Genomic DNA, 27,607 nt, shown 5'->3' with positions numbered 1-27,607 from the left:
ATTTTACAGAAAATAATATTGTCCCCGATGCATCATTTGTGTGTGTGGGGGGCAGATGGGGGATCAGTTTTTTATTTTTTTTTCTTGGTATTTATTGATGTTGTGTTGCGACAAATCATGTAAATGGCGCAGGCGGTTCACGAGTCAAAAATGCTTTTTTTTATTACGTTTTTAACACTTTTTTTTAGGAGGAAAGTCAAGTTAATAAGTAGTTTAGATCTTCTGGAAGGGGAAATGGCGCGAAAATGATCCAATATGTGACAGAAACAAGTGACAGGACGACACTGCCGGCTCCAGGGAGAGACCACACACTGACAGGATATTCTCCCCGGGGTTTCTCACTATATTCCCCCTCTACCGGGTGTAATATCCCGGTACAGTGGGGACGCGCTATCACCGCTCCTGCCCGGTGTCCGTCCTGCCGGACACTGAGGGCTCAGCTCCGCTGCCCAAGGGAGAAGGACAGGTGGCGCATGCGCAGTGCCAGGCACAAGATGGCGGCTCCCAGCGGCGAATACATGTTGAGGAGAAGGAAGGGAAAAGAAGTGGAGGCTGAGGAAAGCAAGGAGCCGGAGGAGAAGCTGCATGGCAGGCACAGGGATTCCCTGCTTCCCGGCACTTACTGGCTTACTAGGATAGTGCTGCTGAGAGCTGTGGCTGCCATATACTGTGAGTGTATAGTGTGCACTGTATACTAATGTGTATAGATATATATAGGTATATAATCATCACTGCACCCCGCCATACTTCACGGTAGGCATCACGAGCCCCAACCATCCTTTACTGTAGGCACCGCGACCCCAGCTCTCCTGTACTGTAGGCATGCGAGCTCCTGCCATCCTTTACTGTAGGCATGCGAGCTCCTGCCATCCTTTACTGTAGGCATCATGAGATTCCGCCATCCTTTACTGTAGGCATCACGAGCCTCCGCCATCCTTTACTGTAGGCATGCAAGCTCCTGCCATCCTTTACTGTAGGCATCACAAGCATTCGCCATCCTTTAGGCATCACGAGCCTCCGCCATCCTTTACTGTAGGCATCACGGAGCCAACGCCACCCTTTACTGTAGGCATCACGAGCCTTCGCCATCCTTTACTGTAGGCATCACGAGCCTTGGCCTCCTTTACTGTAGGCGTCACGAGCCTCCACCATCCTTTACTGTAGGCATGCGAGCTCCTGCCATCCTTTACTGTAGGCATCACGAGCATTCGCCATCCTTTAGGCATCACGAGCATTCGCCATCCTTTAGGCATCACGAGCCTCCGCCATCCTTTACTGTAGGCATCACGGAGCCAACGCCATCCTTTACTGTAGGCGTCATGAGCCTCCGCCATCCTTTACTGTAGGTATCGCAAGCCTCTGTCATCCTTTACTGTAGGCATCATGAGCCTCCGCCATCCTTTACTGTAGACATCATAAGCCTCAACCGTCCTTTACTGTAGGTATCACGAGCCTCTGCCATCATTTACTGTAGACATCATAAGCCTCAACCATCCTTTACTGTAGGCATCACGGAGCTTCTGCCATCCTTTATCGTAGGCATCACCAGCCTCCACCATCCATTACTGTAGGCATCACGAGCCTCCGCCATCCTTTACTGTAGGCATCACGGAGCCCACGCCATCCTTTACTGTAGGCATCACAAGCCTCTGCCAACCTTTACCATAGTCATCACAAGACCCTCTCCATCCTTTACCGTAGGCATCACCACGCCAATGCAATGTATCCCTGTATTTAGGGTGCTCTTTTTAGCGTGTTCTTCGTTCTTCCTCCTCCAAATGCACTAGAGACTCTTGTCATGCAGGGGTGAATAATTCGGAGACTGCAGCAGTCCGTAAAAGTGACATTTGTGTAGACTTTGGAGAAACCTCTTGTTGTATTAGTTGTAGTCCACCTCTTTATATTGTTCTTGACTATTTTGGATACTCGTTCTCCTCTTTCCTGAGGTGGGTGCATCACATATATGAGAAATGACAGCCGATCCTTCACTCTCTGGATTTTCAGCCTTTGTCATGAATTCGCTGAGGGTCCCATTGGTTTTTAATGAAAACCATTTTTTGTGGCCGTGATTTCACATGAGAGACCTGCAGAGTGCACGAGCGCCGCATCTCCTGGCGGAGACAGTGATTGCACTGGAACATTCCTGATAACCCCGCCAGCTCCGCACGGGGATGTTTACTTGGCACATGTCCCTCTCGATCCCCCCCTATGATTCCGGACGCTGTCTTGAATTAGGAACCTTAAACTGGGTAAAATTCTGTAAGCAATCTGACCTCACATGATGCATTCTTGGCCCGATGCACCGTCCGAGGGAATAATTCACATAGTACAGGGACAATAGTAAATCATTTTGCAGATTCACCGGTCTTTATATTATCCCCTTCCTGACATATGACGGGTTTGTGGGTAAAATTCGCAACGTTTTTTGGTGATTCTATGATGCAAATCTGCATCAAAAACCGCACTGAAATCTGCATCAGTGGATTCAGACGTTAGATTTGGAAAGGTTATTTTCTTAAAATCAGAAACGCTTGAAGAATCGACATGTTGCCCCCCCCCACCACCACCACAACATATTTCCTCTGAAATGCAGAGTAAACTTATTCTAAGAATATTTGAAGCAGTTTTTCCTAGCAGAATCTGCTCCAAAATCCTTATAAAAAAACACTATGGGTCAAAATATCCAAGAGTGAATACGGACATCAAAGATTTGTTGCAGATTTTTTTTTATTTATTTGTTTTTATAGGCTCCAAATCTGTTCCAAAAAACCGCTCCAGGATCAGCACGTGTTACGGATTACAGATGCAGATTTTGCTGCAGACTTCAGCCTGAACTTTACAAGGGAAAATTTTTGCCAATACTTGTCGAGCTGCTGTTAAAGCTAAACCCCTTAATGACCAGCCAATTTTTATTATATTTTTTTGTCTTTTGTTTTGCCTCTTTTTCTTTTCAGCAGCCACACCTTGGGATTTTTTTTTTCATTGTTTTGGCCATTTGAGGATTTTTTAAATTTTTTGACATCATTTGTCCCCCAAAGATATTGAAAATGATTTCCGGAGAACATATATTTTTCTTTTATTGTTCATTCTTTCCCCCTGTAACTGGGGTTTCCATTGGAGCCCCAGTTACAGTGGAGGAAAAAACAAACAATCCTCCCTTGACAGAGTGGCCCTGATTGCCAGGTCCTACAGAGGCACAATCCTTTCTGCTGATTTTTCACTGTGGATTTCAGTCTTTACAGTTCATAGAGTAAAGTCTGCGCTAAAATCCGCAGCAGAATCTGCATCGAATACACTTGGATTTTTTTTTTTGCATATCTAAGACAGAAAGCTGATTTTTGTTAAGGGCGCCAATACTTTGTCAATTTTCCTGACAAATTGTCACTAATTGACTCTTTGCTGCACATATTTTGCACCCGGCGCGGCACGACAGCTGCGCTCGTGTGACTTGTGTCCTGGGCGTTCACGCGGAGGACTGCTCATGTGTGGAACTGCCTCACTACAGAGGAGAGGAATTTGCGCCGTCCCTCCGCTCTCCTGAGAGCTCGTGTTAGAAAATGTGGCGGAAAATCAGATATTCTCCCCGCGACGAAAAAAAAGCTAATGTTCCACCCCAGCTGCTCCAGCTGAGAACAGCTTGACATGGGAGCCAGAGGGGTGCAAAAAGGGGTCCAAAAATGACCCTCTTAAAAAGCAGTCAGACTATTGTGTGAGAATCGGACGGAGTCGGGGGTGCCCTGGTTTGCACCAGTCTCCAGTAGCTAGTTTTTGGGGTATTTCCTCCAATGTCCGAGAAAGAAAGATCGGGCATGTCAGATTTCAACATGCCCAGTCCATTTTTTGTAAAGGGGGAAAAAAGATGCCGCCAGAGGTGTCCACACTGGGATGTTAGTAGTACAGGGTGAGAGACATCTTTAGTATATTAGACTACTAGGAAGGGTTGATAGAGTAAAACCAACGGTGACGGGAAAAACAACCTGCGGGGACAGTCTTAGTTCCCCGATAATTTAAAGACCCAGCCAAAGATGCACTGCCGAGGCTTTGACGTAGCCTCTTATTATCGCACAATTGGCAATTGTACGATTCTGGACAATCTTCTAGAAACCTTGCGGAGTATGGATTTTGTATTATTGGAACTATACGAAGTTTTACGTAAAAATTCCTAGAAGGCGGCAGCCGTGTCTGCGCCACAATCGTTACATCCTTATAACGGAGCAGACATCGGACCCTCGTGTTCCCTTCAGTCCCGCTGATCTATGTGTATGAAGTATTCGACTCTCCTCCTAAAATCGGCCCCACTCCTCTTCTCCCCGCTCTCTTAATTGGCCGTGGTTTCACGCAGCTCTTAAGAAATTTTATTGAAATAACCGTGTAAAATGATATTTTGGTGAACGTTCATGTTCATAATTAAAATTGGAGCTTAAAAAAAAATAAAAGACCCCGATGTAAATCCTTTCGGAGGCCTCTGTCTTCCGCCGGTGATTAGCGGGGAGAGTGCTGTTGTGTCTGGGTGCATTTGGTGCATGTTCTGCCAGCTTGATGCTACAAAAATAAAGCAACTTTCTATAAAAAAAAGTAGAAAAAAAAAAAAAAAATCTCCCGTTTTGTGTATACAGCTCCCTGGATAGATCCTGTTGCTATCCTCCCTTCAATCTCTGCTGGGGCGCAGACCGCGCAGGGTTCCTTTATAGACTATTACCATAGACACACGTCGGTCTGCAAAGGAGCTGCGTACGTAAAAAAGTAGAAGATTTTTTAAGTATGGCATTTTATGAGACCATTGTTTTGCATTCTTTGGGATTTGTTAGTGCCCAAAGGTCCTTTAGAGGGTGCAATGTGGAACTGTTGTTTGGGCCACCCTGTGGGACTGTTGTTTATGCCACCCTGTGACACTGTTGTTTGGGCCACCCTGTGGGACTGTTGTTTGGGCCACCCTATGGCACTGTTGTTTGGGCTACCCTGTGGCACTGTTGTTTAGGCCACACTGTGGGACTGATGTTTGTGCCACCCTGTGGCACTGTTGTTTAAGCCACCCTGTGGGACTGATGTTTGGGCCACCCTGTGGGACTGATGTTTGGGCCACCCGGTGGGACTGTTGTTTGGGCCACCCGGTGGGACTGTTGTTTGGGCCACCCGGTGGCACTGTTGTTTGGGCTACCCTGTGGCACTGTTGTTTGGGCCACCCTGTGGCACTGTTGTTTGGGCCACCCTGTGGGACTGTTGTGTGGGCCACCCTGTGGGACTGTTTGGCATGCTATGGGACTACTTGGACAGTGTGGCTCTTTTGTGGGTTTGGCACATTCAGCTGCCCCCCTGGAGGTCAGTGTGGTCCCTCCTGCATTAGGGCCACACATTGTCGCCTTTGTAGGATCCTGTTCCTCTGCAGGGTTAATACGTTCAGTCCGGGCACATGATCCTGTTGTGCAATCGGCAGATACTTCTCTGAATTCCCCTCGCAGCTTTCAGGATTCATCTTGAGGAAATGGATTTACTGCACCTCTCCGCCTTGTCCTTGTGTTTTCGGTAATATCGGTCGGTCTCAGAAAATTATTTTTTTGGCCTCATCCTTTGCTTTAACATCCCCATTTGTGATCCCCTGTCCCCATCTGCCCTTCGCCATTTATCTTTAACCTCCTCCTTCTACTTTTCGCAGCTTACTAAATCTCCTACGCATGAAGATGGTAATACGCTGGACCTGGTCTTCTCCCAGCTCTGCTCAGTGCATGACTTTACTAACTCCCCTCTCCCGCTTTCTGACCACAGCCTCCTTTCATTTTCTGTCAGTAACTATTACCCCGCTCAGGACATCCCCACTTGCCAAACATATAGAAATATATGTGCCATTAACACACAGAAACGTATCATTGGCCCCAATCTCCTCCCTCTCATGTCCTGACTCTGCACTGAAACCTTATGATGAGACATTTCAGAGTGCCCTGGATGAGTCTGCACCTCCTACACCTAGACCAACTCAGCACAGACACCGACAACCCTGGCACCCGCTGCAAACACGTCTCCTGCAGCGGTGCTCCAGGTGCGCCGAGAGTCTGGAGAAAATTCAGTCTGCCCAAAGATTTCATCCATTACAAGTTTACGCTTAAAACATTTAACTCTGCCCTTCACCTCCCCAAACAAACCTATTTCAACACCCTCATCACCTCACTATCCAACAATCCTAAACGACTCTTGGACACTGTTCATTTTCTCCTCAATCCAGGAGTGCAGGCCCCGACCACCGACCTCTGCACTGACGATCTGGCCAATTATTTCAAAATAAAAATTGACCACATCCCACAGGAAATTACCTCCCAATCCCTTCATACCATGCACCGTCTTCCCTCCCCCACAGCATCTAGTTCACGCTCTGACTTTGAACCAGTCACAGAAGAAGAAGTGATCAGGCACCTTGCATCTTCTCGCCCGACCAATTGCACCAGTGACCCTATTCCCTCACATCTCCAATCCCTTTCCCCTGCTGTCACCACTCGCCTAACAAAAATATGCAACCTTTCTCTCTCTTCTGGTATCTTTCCCTCCTCATTTAAGCATGCATCCATTACTTAAAAAAAATCCCTCTACCAAAACTGTGCCGCTAACTATAGACCTGTCTCTAATCTTCCCTTCATCTCTAAACTCCTCGAGCGCCTGGTCCACTCCCGTCTTACCCGCTATCTCTCAGATAACTCTCTTCTGGACCCTCTTCAATCTGGCTTCCGCTCTTTACACTCTACTGAAACTGCCCTCACTAAAGTCTCTAATGACCTACTAACAGCTAAATCTAATGGTCACTACTCCATGCTAATTCTCTTGGGTGTCTCCGCAGCATTCGATACTGTGGATCATCAGATCTTCCTCACTGTGCTCTGCTCCATCGGCCTCAAGGACACCGTTCTCTCCTGGTTCTCCTCCTATCTCTCTGACCGCTCCTTCACTGTATCTTTTGCTGGTTCCCCCTCCTCTCACCTTCCCCTTACTGTTGGGGTTCCTCAAGGATCAGTCTTAGGCCCCCTCCTCTTCTCTTTGTATACCGCCCCTATTGGACAAACAATCAGTAGATTTGGCTTCCAGTACCATCTCTATGCTGATGACACCCAATTATACACTTCTTCTCCTGATATCACGCTTGCCTTATTACAAAATACCAAGGTTTGTCTTTCCGCTGTCTCCAACATCATGTCCTCCCTCGTCTGAAACTGAACATCTCAGAAACTCAACTCCTGGTGTTTCCTCCCTCCACTAACCCACCTATGCCCGATATTGCCATTTCCGTGGGTGGTTCCACCATTACTCCCCAGCAACATGCCTTCTGTCTTGGGGTCATACTTGATTCAGTTCTTTCCTTGACCCCCCTACATCCGATCACTGGCTCCCTCTTGTCATCTACACCTCAAAAACATTTCTAGAATTCAACCTTTTCTTACCTTCTTGATGCTGCAAAAACTTTACTGTTGCTCTTATTCATTCTCGTCTGGACTATTGCAAATCTCTAGTAATCGGCCTCCCTCTTAGTAAACTCTCCCCGCTCCAATTGTCCTGTATGCTGCAGCCAGGATCATATTCCTCACCAACCCTTACACCGGTGCCTCTACCTTGTGCCAGTCATTACACTGGTTACCCATCCACTTAAGAGTTCAATATAAACTTATCTCTCTCAATCCTCAGTAATCAGAACCTCCCCCTCCCATCTCCACCAAGACTTCTCACGTGCTGCACCAATTCTCTGGAATGCACTAACCAGAACAATTTGATTAATTCCCAATATCCACAATTTTAAGCGTGCCCTAAAAATGTATTTCTTTAGACTATCGCCTCACCTCACTTATCTAACTATCCCTGTTTCTCCCATAGAAACCAGAGGGGGATGTGGACTTCTGTATATCCCCGTATTGATTGATGGCAGATGAACACTAACCATTTTTTTTTTTTGGGGGATTTTAACAATAATATAATATTATGATATATATATATATATATATATATATATATATATATATATATAATATTTCCATTCCCTGAAAGCGGGGATCCTGAAGATTGTAAGGAATCAGAACACAAATTATGCTAAAAAGTTGCAATACTGGTCAAAAAAAGAAAAGAAAAACTTTTTGTGGATTTGATGGCGGCAGGGCGCAAAAAAAAAAAAAAAAGAAGAGTTAATGCAGCCGCTCTGAGCTTCGTTCTCCTACACGGCTTCGGTCCCAGGCTCACGGGCTGTAATTAAATCCCTCAGACAGACTGCGCCGGGAAAGCGCTTCCGTTTGGCCGCGGCGGCCGCGTTTACGGGGCAGATAATGTTAGTCTGCTGCAATGAAAGTGGCTTTATTGGCAGTGGGAGGCGCTGGCACTTTTTATGACTCCTCCATGCCAGGTCTCTACCTTCTGCAAGGACCTGCTGATAGTTTTAGGACAGGGGCGAATGGTGTTTTTGACCACACGGACAAATTGGGATAAAGTTCTCCAGGGGGGAAAGTCTGCGATTTGGGGTGGGGGGACTGGCTGTGGACCCTTCTTAATTTCCCTTACGCCAGGCTTTACCGTTCTACATTATAGGGCAGGGGTGCTGAGGAAGTTTTAGGAAAGATCCACTTCTGCCCCCAAATTCATTGATGCCACAGATGAACCCTCCACCCCCCATCTGTCAGACCCCATATAAAGCCCCTAAGATGATTAAAACCCCCCAATTACTTTTGACCCTAGGCCTCAAAATGCGGTTACTGCTAAAATTCTCATAGTTCCTAAATCAGCTCCCGATGCAATCTGTCAGACCCCATACCGAACCCCTAAAATGACTTCAGACCCCAAAATTACGTGGGACTCTAGGCTCCCCAAATCAGTTACACCATAAATCAAGACTATAAACTCACAAAGACCCCCCCCCATTCTCAGCTAGACCCCATTCCAGTCCCCTAACATACTTCACTAGGTCTCCAAATGCAGTTACACCGCAGATCTCATAAACACCTTAAATTAGCCCCCCTGAACTCACACACCCCATACTAAGCCCCTAAAATGATTCAGACCCTTGACCAGACCCCTAAAATTAATTCAGACCCCAAAAATTACTTAAGACCCTAGACCTCCAAATGCAGTTACCCCGCAGATCAAGACCCGAATTCGGCCCTCTTGATCTGTCAGCCCCCTTAACAAGCCCCTAAAATAACTCAGACCCCAGACCAGACCCCCCAAAATTAAATCAGACCCCAGACCACCAAATGCAGTTACATCACAGATCTCATAAAGACCCTGGATCAGCTTCCCCTCCACAAGCTCAGACCCCATAACAAGCCTCTAAAATGATTCAGACCCCTAAAATGAATGCAGACCCCCCAAATTACTTAGGACTTTAAGCCCTCAAATGCAGTTAACCCACATATCAAGACTAGTAAAACTCATAAAGACCCTAGATCAGTCCCCCCGACCCAAGATGTCAGACCCCAAACCAAACCTAAAAGGTTAATATATCACAGACCAGGCCCAAAAAAGTAAATTTAGACCCCAAACCAAACCCCTATAATTGGCTCCAGACCCCCGAAATTATTTGTACCTCTGACTAGACCTTTAAATAAATTTATACCCCAGACCACAGCTCTAAAATTAATTCTGACTTCAAACTATTCTCCTGAGATAATTCAGCCCCCAGACCGTACCCCATTTGGACCCCTAGGCCAGACATCCAAAAATTAATGACTTCAAACTACCCTTCTAAAATGATTCAGTCCCCCAGATGATAGCCTTAATATGACTACGACCCCCAACCAGGACCATCAAACCCAAGATGAAGCCACATCATACCCCTAAAAATGTATCATTCCCCTAAAATTAGCCTTCAGTCCCTTGGAATAAATTTAGACCCCCTAAATAAAATCAAACTTAAAACTAGACCTCGAAAATAATTCAGTCCCCAAACCAGACCCCTAAGATAAATTTAGACATTCTAGGCCAGATCTTCTAAAATGGATTGGACTTTGAAATAGTCCTCTAAAATTACTCAGGCCCCCAGACCGTACCCCTGATATTAATTGGACCAGACCCCTAATCCTTATGCACAGCTATACTAGTCAGGTATGAATAAAATGCTAGTTTGCAGTGCAGACTGACACTAGGTGAGAGTGGACAGAAGTACGGTATTCGTTTTGTGGATCGACCCCCTCCCCCACTTACTCGTGTCTCTTCCTTTCTCGTAGTTGTGGCTTTTCTCGTGGCTTTGCACCAAAACAAGCAGCTGATCGGGGACCGGGGATTACTGCCATGCAAGCTGCACCTAGAAAACATCAAGCAGTACTGCGGGGGCAAGATTGGCATGGAAGCCTTCAGCCACGCACCCACCATCCTCTGGTTGCTGGACTGGTCCACCATGGATGCCCACCTGGATAACATCGCTCTGCTGGGCCTTGTAGTATCAGCCTTCATTGTAATAACGGGATGTGCCAACATGATCCTGATGGGGGCGCTGTGGGTCCTGTACCACTCTGTAGTGAGCGTGGGGCAACTATGGTGAGTTCCCTGGTCTAGTCCACCCCTGCAGGGCGGTAACAACACAGCATGGCGTGAGCTTACAATGTGCTCATATCATAGTGATCGGCATAATGAGTGCAGCTCTGGAGTATAATACAGGATGTAACTCAGGATCAGTACTGTAATGTATGTACACAGTGACTGCACCAGCAGAATAGTGAGTGCAGCTCTGGGGTATAATACAGGAGGTAACTCAGGATCAGTAATGTAATGTATGTACACAGTGACTGCACCAGCAGAATAGTGAGTGCAGCTCTGGAGTATAATACAGGATGTAACTCAGGATCAGTAATGTAATATATGTACACAGTGACTGCACCAGCAGAATAGTGAGCACAGCTCTGGGGTATAATACAGGATGTAACTCAAGATCAGTAATGTATGTACAGTACACAGTGTCTGCACCAGCAGAATAGTGAGTGCAGCTCCTGGGGTATAATACAGGAGGTAACTCAGGATCAGTAATGTAATGTATGTACACAGTGACTGCACCAGTAGAATAGTGAGTGCAGCTCTGGGGTATAATACAGGAGGTAACTCAGGATCAGTAATGTAATGTATGTACACAGTGACTGCACCAGCAGAATAGTGAGCACAGCTCTGGGGTATAATACAGGATGTAACTCAGGATCAGTAATGTATGTACAGTACACAGTGTCTGCACCAGCAGAATAGTGAGTGCAGCTCCTGGGGTATAATACAGGATGTAACTCAGAATCAGTAATGTAATGTATGTACACAGTGACTGCACCAGCAGAACAGTGAGTGCAGCTCTGGGGTATAATACAGGATGTAACTCAGGATCAGTAATGTAATGCATGTACACAGTGACTGCACCAGCAGAATAGTGAGTGCAGCTCTGGAGTATAATACAGGATGTAACTTAAGATCAGTAATGTAATGTATGTACACAGTGTCTGCACCAGCAGAATAGTGAGTTCAGCTCTGGAGTATAATACATGATGTAACTCAGGATCAGTAATGTAATGTATGTACACAGTGTCTGCACCAGCAGAATAGTGAGTGCAGCTCTGGGGTATAATGCAGGAGGTAACTCAGGATCAGTAATGTAATGTATGTACACAGTGACTGCACCAGCAGAATAGTGAGTGCAGCTCTGGAGTATAATACAGGAGGTAACTCAGGATCAGTAATGTAATGTATGTACACAGTGACTGCACCAGCAGAATAGTGAGTGCAGCTCTGGAGTATAATACAGGAGGTAACTCAGGATCAGTAATGTAATGTATGTACACAGTGACTGCACTAGCAGAATAGTGAGTGCAGCTCTGGGGTATAATACAGGGTGTAACTCAGGATCAGTAATGTAATGTATGTACACAGTGACTGCACCAGCAGAATAGTGAGTGCAGCTCTGGGGTATAATACAGGAGGTAACTCAGGATCAGTAATGTAATATTTTGTATGTAACTGGACAACCCCTTTAAGAATCCCCCTGGTGTCTGACTGCACCTGGAGGGAGTATTAGTTGCGTGTCGCCCCATAAGCAGCTGTCTCTCCGTCCTACCATTGGGCCAGATTCCCAGACAGCACTGGAGCTCTGGCTCATTGTGACAATCATACATCAAACAACATATTAGTTTCTTTTTTATGCTCAGAAGGAAACGCAGCAGAATTCGTCTCATTGCTGGCGCTCACTGGTGCGTACTTGTACCTTTCATTACACAGCGGCCATGGGTCAGTGACGAGGAGGGCGCATTATGATTGTGCACACACTGTGACACACATGATGGGCAGCTTTATCAGACGGAGTGCAGGTACCACTCCCTGTATCTGCCGACTGATCCGTCACTGCCCGCACCTGCTCCCCGGCAAGGCCCCAGATTGCCGATACTGCTCACCTGAGCGCTGGCACCGTTGCTTGTACCCAGGGGCACGCTCGACTAGTCACAGGTGAGATGTTTTTGAGCTCGCTCCCAGAGGACTGTTTACTGGCAGAATGTGCGCTGGCCCGTAGCCAACCATCAGGGATCGCCCTTGATTTATGGCGAGGAGACCGGTGCAAGACGATTGGTTAATACGCTTATGTAAAAGTTTTGGCACCACTTTGCAGGGTAGCGCTAAATCAGTGCTGCAGCTCCTTCCATCTCAAGATCGTGGGGGTCTTAAGGAATGGATCCTAAAGTGATGTCCTGCTGCCACTACCACTGTTCATCCTGAGCTCTCTGGTACACCCATGCAAAAAATGACAGTAAAAGCAGACCATGGTAAATTTCTCATCGCGCCCTACAGTCCCGTATTCCCAGAACATGCATATCCATGGAGCACGTGCGTATTTACAGGATGCACATCACAGATCGGCTGCAGACGGAGCGCTCAGCGCCCTCGATGCTCGGTTAATTGCCCATTCCTACCTCCTTTTATCTGTCCCTTCTGTTTGGCCCGGGGAACAGAGTCGCCTTTGTTTTAATTCATGTTTTTCACAGACTTGAGGATAGAAGACAAAAAGGGAAGCAGATTATCCGCGAGACTTTTAAAAGTCAATGTACAGGGCTCATAGGGGGTCATCCTTCCTGCAAAGGAAGAAGCGTTGGGGAAACTTCCTGTGTCACCGGTGAGAGAAGAGGGGATCAGTTTCAAAGCCAAACTCACACGTCCCTTCTTCCTTCCAGAATGCTGGCGAGACGGTGCCAACGGCATTGTTCCAGCAGCTGAAAGGTGCAACTTTACCACAACGACCCGAAGCATATAGATCGAAAAGAAATCCATAGGTCTAAATCCCTAGTATTATACTTTTTTATTGGACATCATGGCCGTAACCTGGAATGCCGAAAAGATTGCCTCCGCTTTCCATCCATTCCCTTCATGAACGTCCAGGTTCTTCTCATTCCCTTTCACATTCCCATGATGATCCTTGAGATCATTCTCTGGAATGGACCATCACGTTATTTTCAGTCCCTTGCTGAACCTTTACGTTATTGCCATTTTTTCTTTTATGGATCTTCTGGTCAATTTAATTTCCTTGTTGGACATTCTTATTCCCCCGATGGGCCATTATTCTCATGCTTTTGATAGCTTAAGATGAACAGTCATGGCATTCTCACTCTTTTGATGGATCTTCAGGTCATTCTTATTCTTTTGAGGGACCAACAAGCTATTCTGATTTCCCTGATGAACTTTCTGGTTACTCTCGTATTTCTGGTGAACCTTTAGGTAATTTTCATTCTTTTGATGGATCTTCAGGCTATTCGTTTTCTTTTGGTGGATCGTTAGGTCTTTCTTATTTGCCTCATGAACGTTTTGGTCATTCTCATGCTTTTGATGGACCTTCAGACCATTCTAATGTTTTTCATGGATTTTGAGGCGATTCTCATTCTTTTAATTTACCTTAGGGTTATTCTTGTTCCTTTCATTGACCTTTGAGTGATTCTTGTTCTTTTCGTGACCTGATGGTCTTTCTCATTGTTTTTATTGACCTGTGGGTCATTCTCCTTCTTTTTCTTGACCTCTGAGTCACTCTTGCTGTTTTTGTGGACCTGTGGGCTATTTTCCTTCTTTTCGTGAACGTACTTGTCAATCTCATTGTTTTCATGGACCTGTGGGTCATTCTTGATGTTTTCGTGGACGTTCAGGTTGTTTACATGCACTTTATAGACAATCAGGTCATTTTTATTCCCTTTTGTAATCCTTCAGTTCATTTTCATTATGACGCTTCCATTCATTCATTTTCCCTGGATGGATTTTAAGGCTATTCTCATTTTTGATGAACTTTCAGATAATTTCTCTTCTTTTTATGGACCTTCAGGTAATTTTCATTCTGCTAATGGACCTTCGAGAAAGGCTCACTCTTTTGATAGACCTTCAGCTCATTTTTATTCTCTTAATAAACCTTGAGGTCATTCTCCTGCATTCGATGGTCCTATTGCACATACTCATTCTTTTGATGGACCATCAAGTCATTTTCATTACCATTCAGTTCATTTTTTTCCCATGGATCTTCAAGGTCAATATTATTCTCTTGATTGATCTTGATGTCATTCTCATTGCCTTTACTGACCTTAATGTTATTCTTTTTTTTCCCCTTGATGGATCTTTATATCTTTTGGGATATTTCTCATTGCATCTTCAGGTAATTTTCGATGCTGTGACACACAAATCTATTTATTCACACTGCTTTGATGAGCCCACACATTATTTTCCTTTTGATCTAATGTTTGATAATCTAGTAACCTTTAGATCACCCGAAGGTTAATGAAAAGAACAAAAATCAAGAGTGACCTCAAGGTCCATGAAAGGAATGAGAATGATCCTTAAGGTCTGAGAACAGACCTCAAAGTCTGTGAAAAGACCAAGACTGGCCTCCAGGTCCATGAAACAAACGAAAATGACCTTGCAGTCCAGGAAAAGAACAGCAATGGCCTCGAGGTCCATGAAAAGAACAACCGTGGCCTCGAGGTCCATGAAAATAACAACAATGGCCTTGAGGTCCATGAAAAGGACAACAATGGCCTCGAGGTCCATGAAAAGAACGACAATGGCCTCGAAATCCATGAAAAGAATGACAATGGCCTTGAGGTCCATGAAAACAACGACAATGGCCTTGAGGTCCATAAAAAGAATGACAGTGGCCTTGAGTTCCATGAAAAGAACGACAATGGCTTTGAGGTCCATGAAAAGAACGACAATGGCCTCGAGGTCCATGAAAAGAACGACAATGGCCTTGAGGTACATGAAAAGAAGGACAAAGGCTTGAAGATCCATGAAAAGAAGGACAATGGCCTCGGGGTCCATGAAAAGAAGGACGATGACCTCGGGGTCCATGAAAAGAAGGACAAAGGCCTCGGGGTCCATGAAAAGAAGGACAAAGGCCTCGGGGTCCATGAAAAGAACTATAATAATAATAATAATAATAATAATTTTATTTATATAGCGCCAACATATTCCGCAGCGCTTTACAAATTATAGAGGGGACTTGTACAGACAATAGACATTACAGCATAACAGAAATACAGTTCAAAACAGATACCAGGAGGAGTGAGGGCCCTGCTCGCAAGCTTACAAACTATGGGGAAAAGGGGAGACACGAGAGGTGGATGGTAACAATTGCTTTAGTTATTCGGACCAGCTATAGTGTAAGGCTCAGGTGTTCATGTAAAGCTGCATGAACCAGTTAACTGCCTAAGTATGTAGCAGTACAGACACAGAGGGCTAATACTGCATAAAGTGTATGAGAACATGATGCGAGGAACCTTTTTTTTTTTTTTATTATTATAAATAGGCCACACAGGGATCGTTAGGTTAATGCATTGAGGCGGTAGGCCAGTCTGAACAAATGAGTTTTTAGGGCACGCTTAAAACTGTGGGGATTGGGGATTAATCGTATTAACCTAGGTAGTGCATTCCAAAGAATCGGCGCAGCACGTGTAAAGTCTTGGAGACGGGAGTGGGAGGTTCTGATTATTGAGGATGCTAACCTGAGGTCATTAGCGGAGCGGAGGGCATGGGTAGGGTGGTAGACTGATACCAGGGAGGAGATGTAGGGTGGTGCTGAGCCATGGAGTGCTTTGTGGATGAGGGTAGTAGTTTTGTACTGGATTCTGGAGTGGATGGGTAGCCAGTGTAATGACTGGCACAGGGTAGAAGCATCGGTGTAACGGTTGGTGAGGAATATGATCCTGGCTGCAGCATTCAGGACAGATTGGAGCGGGGAGAGTTTTGCAAGAGGGAGACCGATTAGTAGAGAGTTACAATAGTCCAGACGAGAATGAATAAGTGAAACAGTCAGAGTTTTTGCAGAGTCGAAAGTAAGAAAAGGGCGAATTCTAGAAATGTTTTTGAGATGCAGGTAAGAAGAGCGAGCCAGTGATCGGATGTGGGGGGTGAATGAAAGGTCAGAATCAAGGATGACCCCAAGGCAGCGGGCATGTTGCTTTGGAGTAATGGTGGAACCGCACACGGAGATGGCAATGTCAGGCAAAGGTAGGTTAGTAGAGGGAGAGAACACGAGGAGTTCAGTTTTTGACAGGTTTAGTTTCAGATAGAGGGAGGACATGATGTTAGAGACAGCGGTAAGACAATCACTGGTGTTTTCTAAAAAGGTCGGTGTGATATCAGGAGCAGAAGTGTATAATTGGGTGTCGTCAGCATAGAGATGGTACTGGAAACCAAATCTACTGATTTATATAACTATAATGAACTATAATGGCTTCGAGGTCCAAGAAAAGAACAACAATGGCCTCGAGGTCAGTGTAAAGAATGACAATGGCAATGACAAAAGGTTCTGCCCAATAAATTAGCTGAGTCTTTTGAGACTAGATAATATGTTGCTAGATATATGTTGCTTAATTACGGCGTCCATATATAAGGTTGTCAGGCTGCACATCTTGCGGGTCGTCAACTCACAATATAACCAATCCCTTTAAAATCTTCTCCCTGCAGTCAGACAACTGAGCTCTGTAACGTATCCCAATGTTTGTGGATTTCCAGAATCAGCACAATGTTCCTCTCCCCCAGGGGTTAGAACGAATGAAGAAGCACTGCTTGCCTTCACATCTTTTAATCTGGCCCTTACATAACTTGACAAAAGCCAATTTCCACAATGAAAATCGTTGGCCGAGGGCCATTCATAGAGATAACCAAATCAGGCACCAGTCCTCCTCGCAGTGTCCTGGAGAAATGGGCCAACAATCCTGGCAGTGACTTAGATTTAATGAGATAATTCACTTTCCATTTCTCTTCCTTGTATGGGAAAGTTTTTTTGTTTTTTTTTATGTTTTTATCGTCCAGTCCTCTGACACTTCTGTGTCAATCATGGGCCGCTTCTTAAAAAGTCATTTAGTGGTTATGTATTATCATTCTGGACCACTTGAAAAATTGGAAAGAGCGCCCCTCTGGTCCTGCCGAAATAGTGATGTTGGATTTTGGCTGAATGTGTATTTTGTGACAGTAGAGACTGGTAAGATTAGGACTACATTATATATGATAATTTAAAGGGGCTTTCACCATCTTCATAATGGGGGTATTGCCGGATAGTTCTTCTAAATACAAGCAATTTTGCAATTTACTGCATGTTAAAATTTTTAGTCGTTCTTGAGATATTAACACTTTTGTTTACAGCTTGTTGCCTTGGAGACCGACCACCGCTGCTCTTTTCTGTTGACCTTGTAAGCGCTCTTTTGAATCTGGAGCATGCTGTTCCCTCCTAACCCCAGCCAGCTTCGGCACAGTGCTTACCCAGAAGGCAACAGCAGTGGTCAGTCTCCTAGGCAACGAGCTGGCAACAAAAAAAAAAAATGTTAATCTCAACAATGGCTGCAAATTTTAATAAACGGTAAAAGTGCATTTTCTTTACAAGCTCTGTCTGGCAATATCCATGTATGAATATGGGAGTAACCTCTTTTAAAGGGATTGTTCACCTTTTGCGGACTTTTTTTTTTTTTACTTAATTGCATATCTTTGGGGCTAAAAAAAAAAAATCACTTTTGCAATTGGATTTTACACCCTTTTGGCTTTTAGAGGGTCTTTGTTTCTGTGCACATTATACTTTGTGGTCTTTATCATAAATCAGCTGACAGGAGCCCAGAAAAACCTTTCTGGTCAGAACGTGCTCACTGACCGATTCACAGTTACAGTCATGGCCAAAAGTATTGACACCCCTGCAATTCTGTCAGATAATACTCAGTTTCTTCCTGAAAATGATTGCAAACACAAATTCTTTGGTATTATTATCTTCATTTAATTTGTCTTAATTGAAAAAACACAAAAGAGAATGAAGCAAAAAGCAAAACATTGATCATTTCACACAAAACTCCAAAAATGGACCAGACAAAAGTATTGGCACCCTCAGCCTAATACTTGGTTGCACAACCTTTAGCCAAAATAACGGCGACCAACCGCTTCCGGTAACCATCAATGAGTTTCTTACAATGCTCTGCTGGAATTTTAGACCATTCTTCTTTGGCAAACTGCTCCAGGTCCCTGATATTTGAAGGCTGCCTTCTCCAAACTGCCATTTTTAGATCTCTCCACAGGTGTTCTATGGGATTCAGGTCTGGACTCATTGCTGGCCACCTTAGAAGTCTCCAGTGCTTTCTCTCAAACCATTTTCTAGTGCTTTTTGAAGTGTGTTTTGGGTCATTGTCCTGCTGGAAGACCCATGACCTCTGAGGGAGACCCAGCTTTCTCACACTGGGCCCTACATTATGCTGCAATATTTGCTTGTAGTCTTCAGACTTCATAATGCCATGCGCACGGTCAAGCAGTCCAGTGCCAGAGGCAGCAAAGCAACCCCAAAACTTCAGGGAACCTCCGCCATGTTTGACTGTAGGGACCGTGTTCTTTTCTTTGAATTACTCTTTTTTTCTCCTGTAAACTCTATGTTGATGCCTTTGCCCAAAAAGCTCTACTTTTGTCTCATCTGACCAGAGAACATTCTTCCAAAACGTTTTAGGCTTTTTCAGGTAAGTTTTGGCAAACTCCAGCCTGGCTTATTTTTATGTCTCGGGGTAAGAAGTGGGGTCTTCCTGGGTCTCCTACCATACAGTCCCTTTTCATTCAGACGCTGACGGATAGTATGGGTTGACACTGTTGTACCCTTGGACTGCAGGGCAACGTGAACTTGTTTAGATGTTAGTCGAGGTTCTTTATCCAACATCCGCACAATCTTGCGTTGAAATCTCTTGTCAATTTTTCTTTTCCATCCACATCTAGGGAGATTAGCCACAGTGCCATGGGCTTTACACTTCTTGATGACACTGCACACGGTAGACACAGGAACATTCAGGTCTTTGGAGATGGACTTGTAGCCTTGAGATTGCTCATGCTTCCTCACAATTTGGTTTCTCAAGTCCTCAGACAGTTCTTTGGTCTTCTTTCTTTTCTCCATGCTCAATGTAGTACACACAAGGACAAAGGACAGAGGCTGAGTCAACTTTAATCCATGTCAACCGGCTGCAAGTGTGATTTAGTTATTGCCAACACCTGTTAGGGGCCACAGGTAAGTTACAGGTGCTGTTAATTACACAAATTAGGGAAGCATCACATGATTTTTCGAACAGTGCCAATACTTTTGTCCACCCCTTTTCATGTTTGGTGTGGAATTATATCCAATTTGGCTTTAGGACAATTCTTTTTGTGTTTTTTTCATTTAAGACAAATTAAATGAAGATAATAATACCAAATAATTTGTGATTGCCATCATTTTCAGGAAGAAACTGAGTATTATCTGACAGAATTGCAGGGGTGTTAATACTTTTGGCCATGACTGTAACTCATTCTGCAGCAAGCAGAAGATAACACCTATAGAACTTAAGCTATGCAGCATTTTTTTAAGGAAACCAAATTGCAAAATTATGTTTGGCACAAAATACATAGATTTATTTAAAAAAAAATCTGCAAACCCAGACAATTGGTAGATGGGGACAGCATGGCAGGACTACAGTTAAGCTGCTTTGAAAGTCACATGTAACAGTTTGGTTGCTAAGAAATGAACAGCCTAACAACCGGAGTTCTCATTTCAGGAGAACTTGCAGTAGAATTTCTGTCTCTGCTTCTCCTCCGTAACTGTCATTTCAGGAGAACTTGCTGTAGAATGTCTATGTCTGCCTCTAGCTCCTCCCTCTGTAACTGACATTTCAGGAGAACTTGCAGTAGAATGTCTGTCTCTGCCTCTAGCTCCTTCCTCTGTAACTGACATTTCAGGAGAACTTGCAGTAGAATGTCTGTGTCTGCCTCTAGCTCCTCCCTCTGTAACTGTCATTTCAGGAGAACTTGCTGTAGAATGTCTGTGTCTGCCTCTAGCTCCTCCCTCTCTAACTGTCATTTCAGGAGAACTTGCAGTAGAATGTCTGAGTCTGCCTCTAGCTCCTCCCTCTGTAACTGTCATTTCAGGAGAACTTGCTGTAGAATGTCTGTATCTGCCTCTAGCTCCTCCCTCTGTAACTGACATTTCAGGAGAACTTGCAGTAGAATGTCTGAGTCTGCCTCTAGCTCCTCCCTCTGTAACTGTCATTTCAGGGGAACTTGCAGTAGAATGTCTGTATCTGCCTCTAGCTCCTCCCTCTGTAACTGACATTTCAGGAGAACTTGCAGTAGAATGTCTGTCTCTGCCTCTAGCTCCTCCCTCTGTAACTGACATTTCAGGAGAACTTGCAGTAGAATGTCTGTGTCTGCTTCTCCTCCGTAATTGTCATTTCAGGAGAACTTGCAGTAGAATGTCTGTGTCTGCCTCTAGCTCCTCCCTATGTAACTGTCATTTCAGGAGAACTTGCAGTAGAATGTCTGAGTCTGCCTCTAGCTCCTCCCTCTGTAACTGTCATTTCAGGAGAACTTGCAGTAGAATGTCTGTGTCTGCTTCTCCTCCGTAATTGTCATTTCAGGAGAACTTGCAGTAGAATGTCACATGTAACAGTTTGGTTGCTAAGAAATGAACAGCCTAACAACCGGAGTTCTCATTTCAGGAGAACTTGAAGTAGAATTTCTGTCTCTGCTTCTCCTCCGTAACTGTCATTTCAGGAGAACTTGTAGTACAATGTCTATGTCTGCCTCTAGCTCCTCCCTCTGTAACTGACATTTCAGGAGAACTTGCAGTAGAATGTCTGTCTCTGCCTCTAGCTCCTCCCTCTGTAACTGTCATTTCAGGAGAACTTGCAGTAGAATGTCTGTGTCTGCCTCTAGCTCCTCCCTCTCTAACTGTCATTTCAGGAGAACTTGCAGTAGAATGTCTGAGACTGCCTCTAGCTCCACCCTCTGTAACTGTCATTTCAGGAGAACTTGCTGTAGAATGTCTGTATCTGCCTCTAGCTCCTCCCTCTGTAACTGACATTTCAGGAGAACTTGCAGTAGAATGTCTGTATCTGCCTCTAGCTCCTCCCTCTGTAACTGACATTTCAGGAGAACTTGCAGTAGAATGTCTGTCTCTGCCTCTAGCTCCTCCCTCTGTAACTGACATTTCAGGAGAACTTGCAGTAGAATGTCTGTGTCTGCTTCTCCTCCGTAATTGTCATTTCAGGAGAACTTGCAGTAGAATGTCTGTGTCTGCCTCTAGCTCCTCCCTCTGTAACTGTCATTTCAGGAGAACTTGCAGTAGAATGTCTGAGTCTGCCTCTAGCTCCTCCCTCTGTAACTGTCATTTCAGGAGAACTTGCAGTAGAATGTCTGTATCTGCCTCTAGCTCCTCCCTCTGTAACTGACATTTCAGGAGAACTTGCAGTAGAATGTCTGTGTCTGCTTGTCCTCCGTAACTGTCATTTCAGGAGATCTTGCAGTAGAATGTCTATGTCTGCCTCTAGCTCCTCCCTCTGTAACTGACATTTCAAGAGAACTTGCAGTAGAATGTCTGTGTCTGCTTCTCCTCCGTAACTGTCATTTCAGGAGAACTTGTAGTACAATGTCTGTGTCTGCCTCTAGCTCCTCCCTCTGTAACTGACATTTCAGGAGAACTTGCAGTAGAATGTCTGTCTGCCTCTAGCTCCTCCCTCTGTAACTGTCATTTCAGGAGAACTTGCAGTAGAATGTCTGTGTCTTCCTCTAGCTCCTCCCTCTGTAACTGTCATTTCAGGAGAACTTGCAGTAGAATGTCTGTGTCTGTCTCTAGCTCCTCCCTCTGTAACTGACATTTCAGGAGAACTTGCAGTAGAATGTCTATGTCTGCCTCTAGCTCCTCCCTCTGTAACTGACATTTCAGGAGAACTTGCAGTAGAATGTCTATGTCTGCCTCTAGCTCCTCCCTCTGTAACTGACATTTCAGGAGAACTTGCAGTAGAATGTCTGTGTCTGCCTCTAGCTCCTCCCTCTGTAACTGTCATTTCAGGAGAACTTGCAGTAGAATGTCTGAGTCTGCCTCTAGCTCCTCCCTCTGTAACTGACATTTCAGGAGAACTTGCAGTAGAATGTCTGTGTCTGCCTCTAGCTCCTACCTCTGTAACTGACATTTCGGGAGAACTTGCAGTAGAATGTCTGTGTCTGCCTCTAGCTCCTACCTCTGTAACTGACGTTTCAGGAGAACTTGCAGTAGAATGTCTGTGTCTGCTTCTCCTCCGTAATTGTCATTTCAGGAGAACTTGCAGTAGAATGTCTGTGTCTGCCTCTAGCTCCTCCCTCTGTAACTGTCATTTCAGGAGAACTTGCAGTAGAATGTCTGTATCTGCCTCTAGCTCCTCCCTCTGTAACTGACATTTCAGGAGAACTTGCAGTAGAATGTCTGTGTCTGCTTGTCCTCCGTAACTGTCATTTCAGGAGATCTTGCAGTAGAATGTCTATGTCTGCCTCTAGCTCCTCCCTCTGTAACTGACATTTCAAGAGAACTTGCAGTAGAATGTCTGTGTCTGCTTCTCCTCCGTAACTGTCATTTCAGGAGAACTTGTAGTACAATGTCTGTCTGCCTCTAGCTCCTCCCTCTGTAACTGACATTTCAGGAGAATTTGCAGTAGAATGTCTATGTCTGCCTCTAGCTCCTCCCTCTGTAACTGTCATTTCAGGAGAACTTGCAGTAGAATGTCTGTGTCTTCCTCTAGCTCCTCCCTCTGTAACTGTCATTTCAGGAGAACTTGCAGTAGAATGTCTGTGTCTGTCTCTAGCTCCTCCCTCTGTAACTGACATTTCAGGAGAACTTGCAGTAGAATGTCTATGTCTGCCTCTAGCTCCTCCCTCTGTAACTGACATTTCAGGAGAACTTGCAGTAGAATTTCTGTGTTTGCTTCTCCTCCGTAATTGTCATTTCAGGAGAACTTGCAGTAGAATGTCTGTGTCTGCCTCTAACTCCTCCCTCTGTAACTGTCATTTCAGGAGAACTTGCAGTAGAATGTCTGTGTCTTCCTCTAGCTCCTCCCTCTGTAACTGTCATTTCATGAGAACTTGCAGTAGAATGTCTATGTCTGCCTCTAGCTCCTCCCTCTGTAACTGACATTTCAGGAGAACTTGCAGTAGAATGTCTGTGTCTGCCTCTAACTCCTCCCTCTGTAACTGACATTTCAGGAGAACTTGCAGTAGAATGTCTGTGTCTGCTTCTCCTCCGTAATTGTCATTTCAGGAGAACTTGCAGTAGAATGTCTGTGTCTGCCTCTAGCTCCTCCCTCTGTAACTGACATTTCAGGAGAACTTGCAGTAGAATGTCTATGTCTGCCTCTAGCTCCTCCCTCTGTAACTGACATTTCAGGAGAACTTGCAGTAGAATGTCTGTGTCTGCCTCTAACTCCTCCCTCTGTAACTGACATTTCAGGAGAACTTGCAGTAGAATGTCTGTGTCTGCTTCTCCTCCGTAATTGTCATTTCAGGAGAACTTGCAGTAGAATGTCTGTGTCTGCCTCTAGCTCCTCCCTCTGTAACTGACATTTCAGGAGAACTTGCAGTAGAATGTCTGTGTCTGCTTCTCCTCCGTAATTGTCATTTCAGCAGAACTTGCAGTAGAATGTCTGTGTCTGCCTCTAGCTCCTCCCTCTGTAACTGTCATTTCAGGAGAACTTGCAGTAGAATGTCTGTATCTGCCTCTAGCTCCTCCCTATGTAACTGACATTTCAGGAGAACTTGCAGTAGAATGTCTGTGTCTTCCTCTAGCTCCTCCCTCTGTAACTGTCATTTCAGGAGAACTTGCAGTAGAATGTCTGTGTCTGTCTCTAGCTCCTCCCACTGTAACTGACATTTCAGGAGAACTTGCAGTAGAATGTCTATGTCTGCCTCTTGCTCCTCCCTCTGTAACTGACATTTCAGGAGAACTTGCAGTAGAATTTCTGTGTCTGCTTCTCCTCCGTAATTGTCATTTCAGGAGAACTTGCAGTAGAATGTCTGTGTCTGCCTCTAGCTCCTCCCTCTGTAACTGTCATTTCAGGAGAACTTGCAGTAGAATGTCTGTATCTGCCTCTAGCTCCTCCCTCTGTAACTGACATTTCAGGAGAACTTGCAGTAGAATGTCTATGTCTGCCTCTAGCTCCTCCCTCTGTAACTGTCATTTCAGGAGAACTTGCAGTAGAATGTCTGTGTCTTCCTCTAGCTCCTCCTTCTGCAACTGTTATTTCAGGAGAACTTGCAGTAGAATGTCTGTGTCTGTCTCTAGCTCCTCCCTCTGTAACTGACATTTCAGGAGAACTTGCAGTAGAATGTCTATGTCTGCCTCTAGCTCCTCCCTCTGTAACTGACATTTCAGGAGAACTTGCAGTAGAATTTCTGTGTCTGCTTCTCCTCCGTAATTGTCATTTCAGGAGAACTTGCAGTAGAATGTCTTTGTCTGCCTCTAGCTCCTCCCTCTTTAACTGTCATTTCAGGAGAACTTGCAGTAGAATGTCTGAGTCTGCCTCTAGCTCCTCCCTCTGTAACTGTCATTTCAGGAGAACTTGCAGTAGAATGTCTGTATCTGCCTCTAGCTCCTCCCTCTGTAACTGACATTTCAGGAGAACTTGCAGTAGAATGTCTGTGTCTGCCTCTAACTCCTCCCTCTGTAACTGACATTTCAGGAGAACTTGCAGTAGAATGTCTGTGTCTGCTTCTCCTCCGTAATTGTCATTTCAGGAGAACTTGCAGTAGAATGTCTGTGTCTGAATCTAGCTCCTCCCTCTGTAACTGTCATTTCAGGAGAACTTGCAGTAGAATGTCTGTATCTGCCTCTAGCTCCTCCCTCTGTAACTGTCATTTCAGGAGAACTTGCAGTAGAATGTCTGTGTCTGCCTCTAGCTCCTCCCTCTGTAACTGACATTTCAGGAGAACTTGCAGTAGAATGTCTGTCTGCCTCTAGCTCCTCCCTCTGTAACTGTCATTTCAGGAGAACTTGCAGTAGAATGTTTGTGTCTTCCTCTAGCTCCTCCCTCTGTAACTGTCATTTCAGGAGAACTTGCAGTAGAATGTCTGTGTCTGTCTCTAGCTCCTCCCTCTGTAACTGACATTTCAGGAGAACTTGCAGTAGAATGTCTATGTCTGCCTCTAGCTCCTCCCTCTGTAACTGACATTTCAGGAGAACTTGCAGTAGAATGTCTATGTCTGCCTCTAGCTCCTCCCTCTGTAACTGACATTTCAGGAGAACTTGCAGTAGAATGTCTGTGTCTGCCTCTAGCTCCTCCCTCTGTAACTGTCATTTCAGGAGAACTTGCAGTAGAATGTCTGAGTCTGCCTCTAGCTCCTACCTCTGTAACTGACGTTTCAGGAGAACTTGCAGTAGAATGTCTGTGTCTGCTTCTCCTCCGTAATTGTCATTTCAGGAGAACTTGCAGTAGAATGTCTGTGTCTGCCTCTAGCTCCTCCCTCTGTAACTGTCATTTCAGGAGAACTTGCAGTAGAATGTCTGTATCTGCCTCTAGCTCCTCCCTCTGTAACTGACATTTCAGGAGAACTTGCAGTAGAATGTCTGTGTCTGCTTGTCCTCCGTAACTGTCATTTCAGGAGATCTTGCAGTAGAATGTCTATGTCTGCCTCTAGCTCCTCCCTCTGTAACTGACATTTCAAGAGAACTTGCAGTAGAATGTCTGTGTCTGCTTCTCCTCCGTAACTGTCATTTCAGGAGAACTTGTAGTACAATGTCTGTCTGCCTCTAGCTCCTCCCTCTGTAACTGACATTTCAGGAGAATTTGCAGTAGAATGTCTATGTCTGCCTCTAGCTCCTCCCTCTGTAACTGTCATTTCAGGAGAACTTGCAGTAGAATGTCTGTGTCTTCCTCTAGCTCCTCCCTCTGTAACTGTCATTTCAGGAGAACTTGCAGTAGAATGTCTGTGTCTGTCTCTAGCTCCTCCCTCTGTAACTGACATTTCAGGAGAACTTGCAGTAGAATGTCTATGTCTGCCTCTAGCTCCTCCCTCTGTAACTGACATTTCAGGAGAACTTGCAGTAGAATTTCTGTGTCTGCTTCTCCTCCGTAATTGTCATTTCAGGAGAACTTGCAGTAGAATGTCTGTGTCTGCCTCTAACTCCTCCCTCTGTAACTGTCATTTCAGGAGAAGTTGCAGTAGAATGTCTGTGTCTTCCTCTAGCTCCTCCCTCTGTAACTGTCATTTCAGGAGAACTTGCAGTAGAATGTCTGTGTCTGTCTCTAGCTCCTCCCTCTGTAACTGACATTTCAGGAGAACTTGCAGTAGAATGTCTGTCTGCCTCTAGCTCCTCCCTCTGTAACTGACATTTCAGGAGAACTTGCAGTAGAATGTCTGTGTCTGCCTCTAACTCCTCCCTCTGTAACTGACATTTCAGGAGAACTTGCAGTAGAATGTGTCTGCTTCTCCTCCGTAATTGTCATTTCAGGAGAACTTGCAGTAGAATGTCTGTGTCTGCCTCTAGCTCCTCCCTCTGTAACTGACATTTCAGGAGAACTTGCAGTAGAATGTCTGTGTCTGCTTCTCCTCCGTAATTGTCATTTCAGGAGAACTTGCAGTAGAATGTCTGTGTCTGCCTCTAGCTCCTCCCTCTGTAACTGTCATTTCAGGAGAACTTGCAGTAGAATGTCTGTATCTGCCTCTAGCTCCTCCCTCTGTAACTGACATTTCAGGAGAACTTGCAGTAGAATGTCTGTGTCTTCCTCTAGCTCCTCCCTCTGTAACTGACATTTCAGGAGAACTTGCAGTAGAATGTCTATGTCTGCCTCTTGCTCCTCCCTCTGTAACTGACATTTCAGGAGAACTTGCAGTAGAATTTCTGTGTCTGCTTCTCCTCCGTAATTGTCATTTCAGGAGAACTTGCAGTAGAATGTCTGTGTCTGCCTCTAGCTCCTCCCTCTGTAACTGTCATTTCAGGAGAACTTGCAGTAGAATGTCTGTATCTGCCTCTAGCTCCTCCCTCTGTAACTGACATTTCAGGAGAACTTGCAGTAGAATGTCTATGTCTGCCTCTAGCTCCTCCCTCTGACTGTCATTTCAGGAGAACTTGCAGTAGAATGTCTGTGTCTTCCTCTAGCTCCTCCTTCTGTAACTGTTATTTCAGGAGAACTTGCAGTAGAATGTCTGTGTCTGTCTCTAGCTCCTCCCTCTGTAACTGACATTTCAGGAGAACTTGCAGTAGAATGTCTATGTCTGCCTCTAGCTCCTCCCTCTGTAACTGACATTTCAGGAGAACTTGCAGTAGAATTTCTGTGTCTGCTTCTCCTCCGTAATTGTCATTTCAGGAGAACTTGCAGTAGAATGTCTGTGTCTGCCTCTAGCTCCTCCCTCTGTAACTGTCATTTCA

General features: G+C 45.0%; 1 protein-coding gene across 3 annotated transcripts in view; it reads left to right on the top strand.

Moving 5' to 3' along the window:
• The first annotated feature begins 468 nt into the window (after positions 1-468).
• LMF1 (lipase maturation factor 1) overlaps positions 469-27,607 on the top strand; it is a 234,161-nt gene continuing 207,022 nt past the window's right edge. For 2 of the 3 annotated variants that reach the window (XM_069734631.1, XM_069734632.1), the window contains exons 1-2: positions 484-669; positions 10,185-10,494. In XM_069734631.1, the coding sequence (XP_069590732.1) occupies positions 495-669; positions 10,185-10,494 (485 nt within the window). In that variant the 5' untranslated portion in view covers positions 484-494. Of the gene's footprint in view, positions 670-10,184; positions 10,507-27,607 lie in introns of all 3 variants that reach the window. The other variant, XM_069734634.1, reaches the window with a different exon arrangement.

Source organism: Ranitomeya imitator, chromosome 7, assembly GCF_032444005.1.
Source record: "Ranitomeya imitator isolate aRanImi1 chromosome 7, aRanImi1.pri, whole genome shotgun sequence".
NCBI classification, from domain to species: Eukaryota; Metazoa; Chordata; class Amphibia; order Anura; family Dendrobatidae; genus Ranitomeya; species Ranitomeya imitator.
Note: the sequence above shows the minus strand (reverse complement) of the source record. Positions and strands in the feature narration are given on the sequence as shown.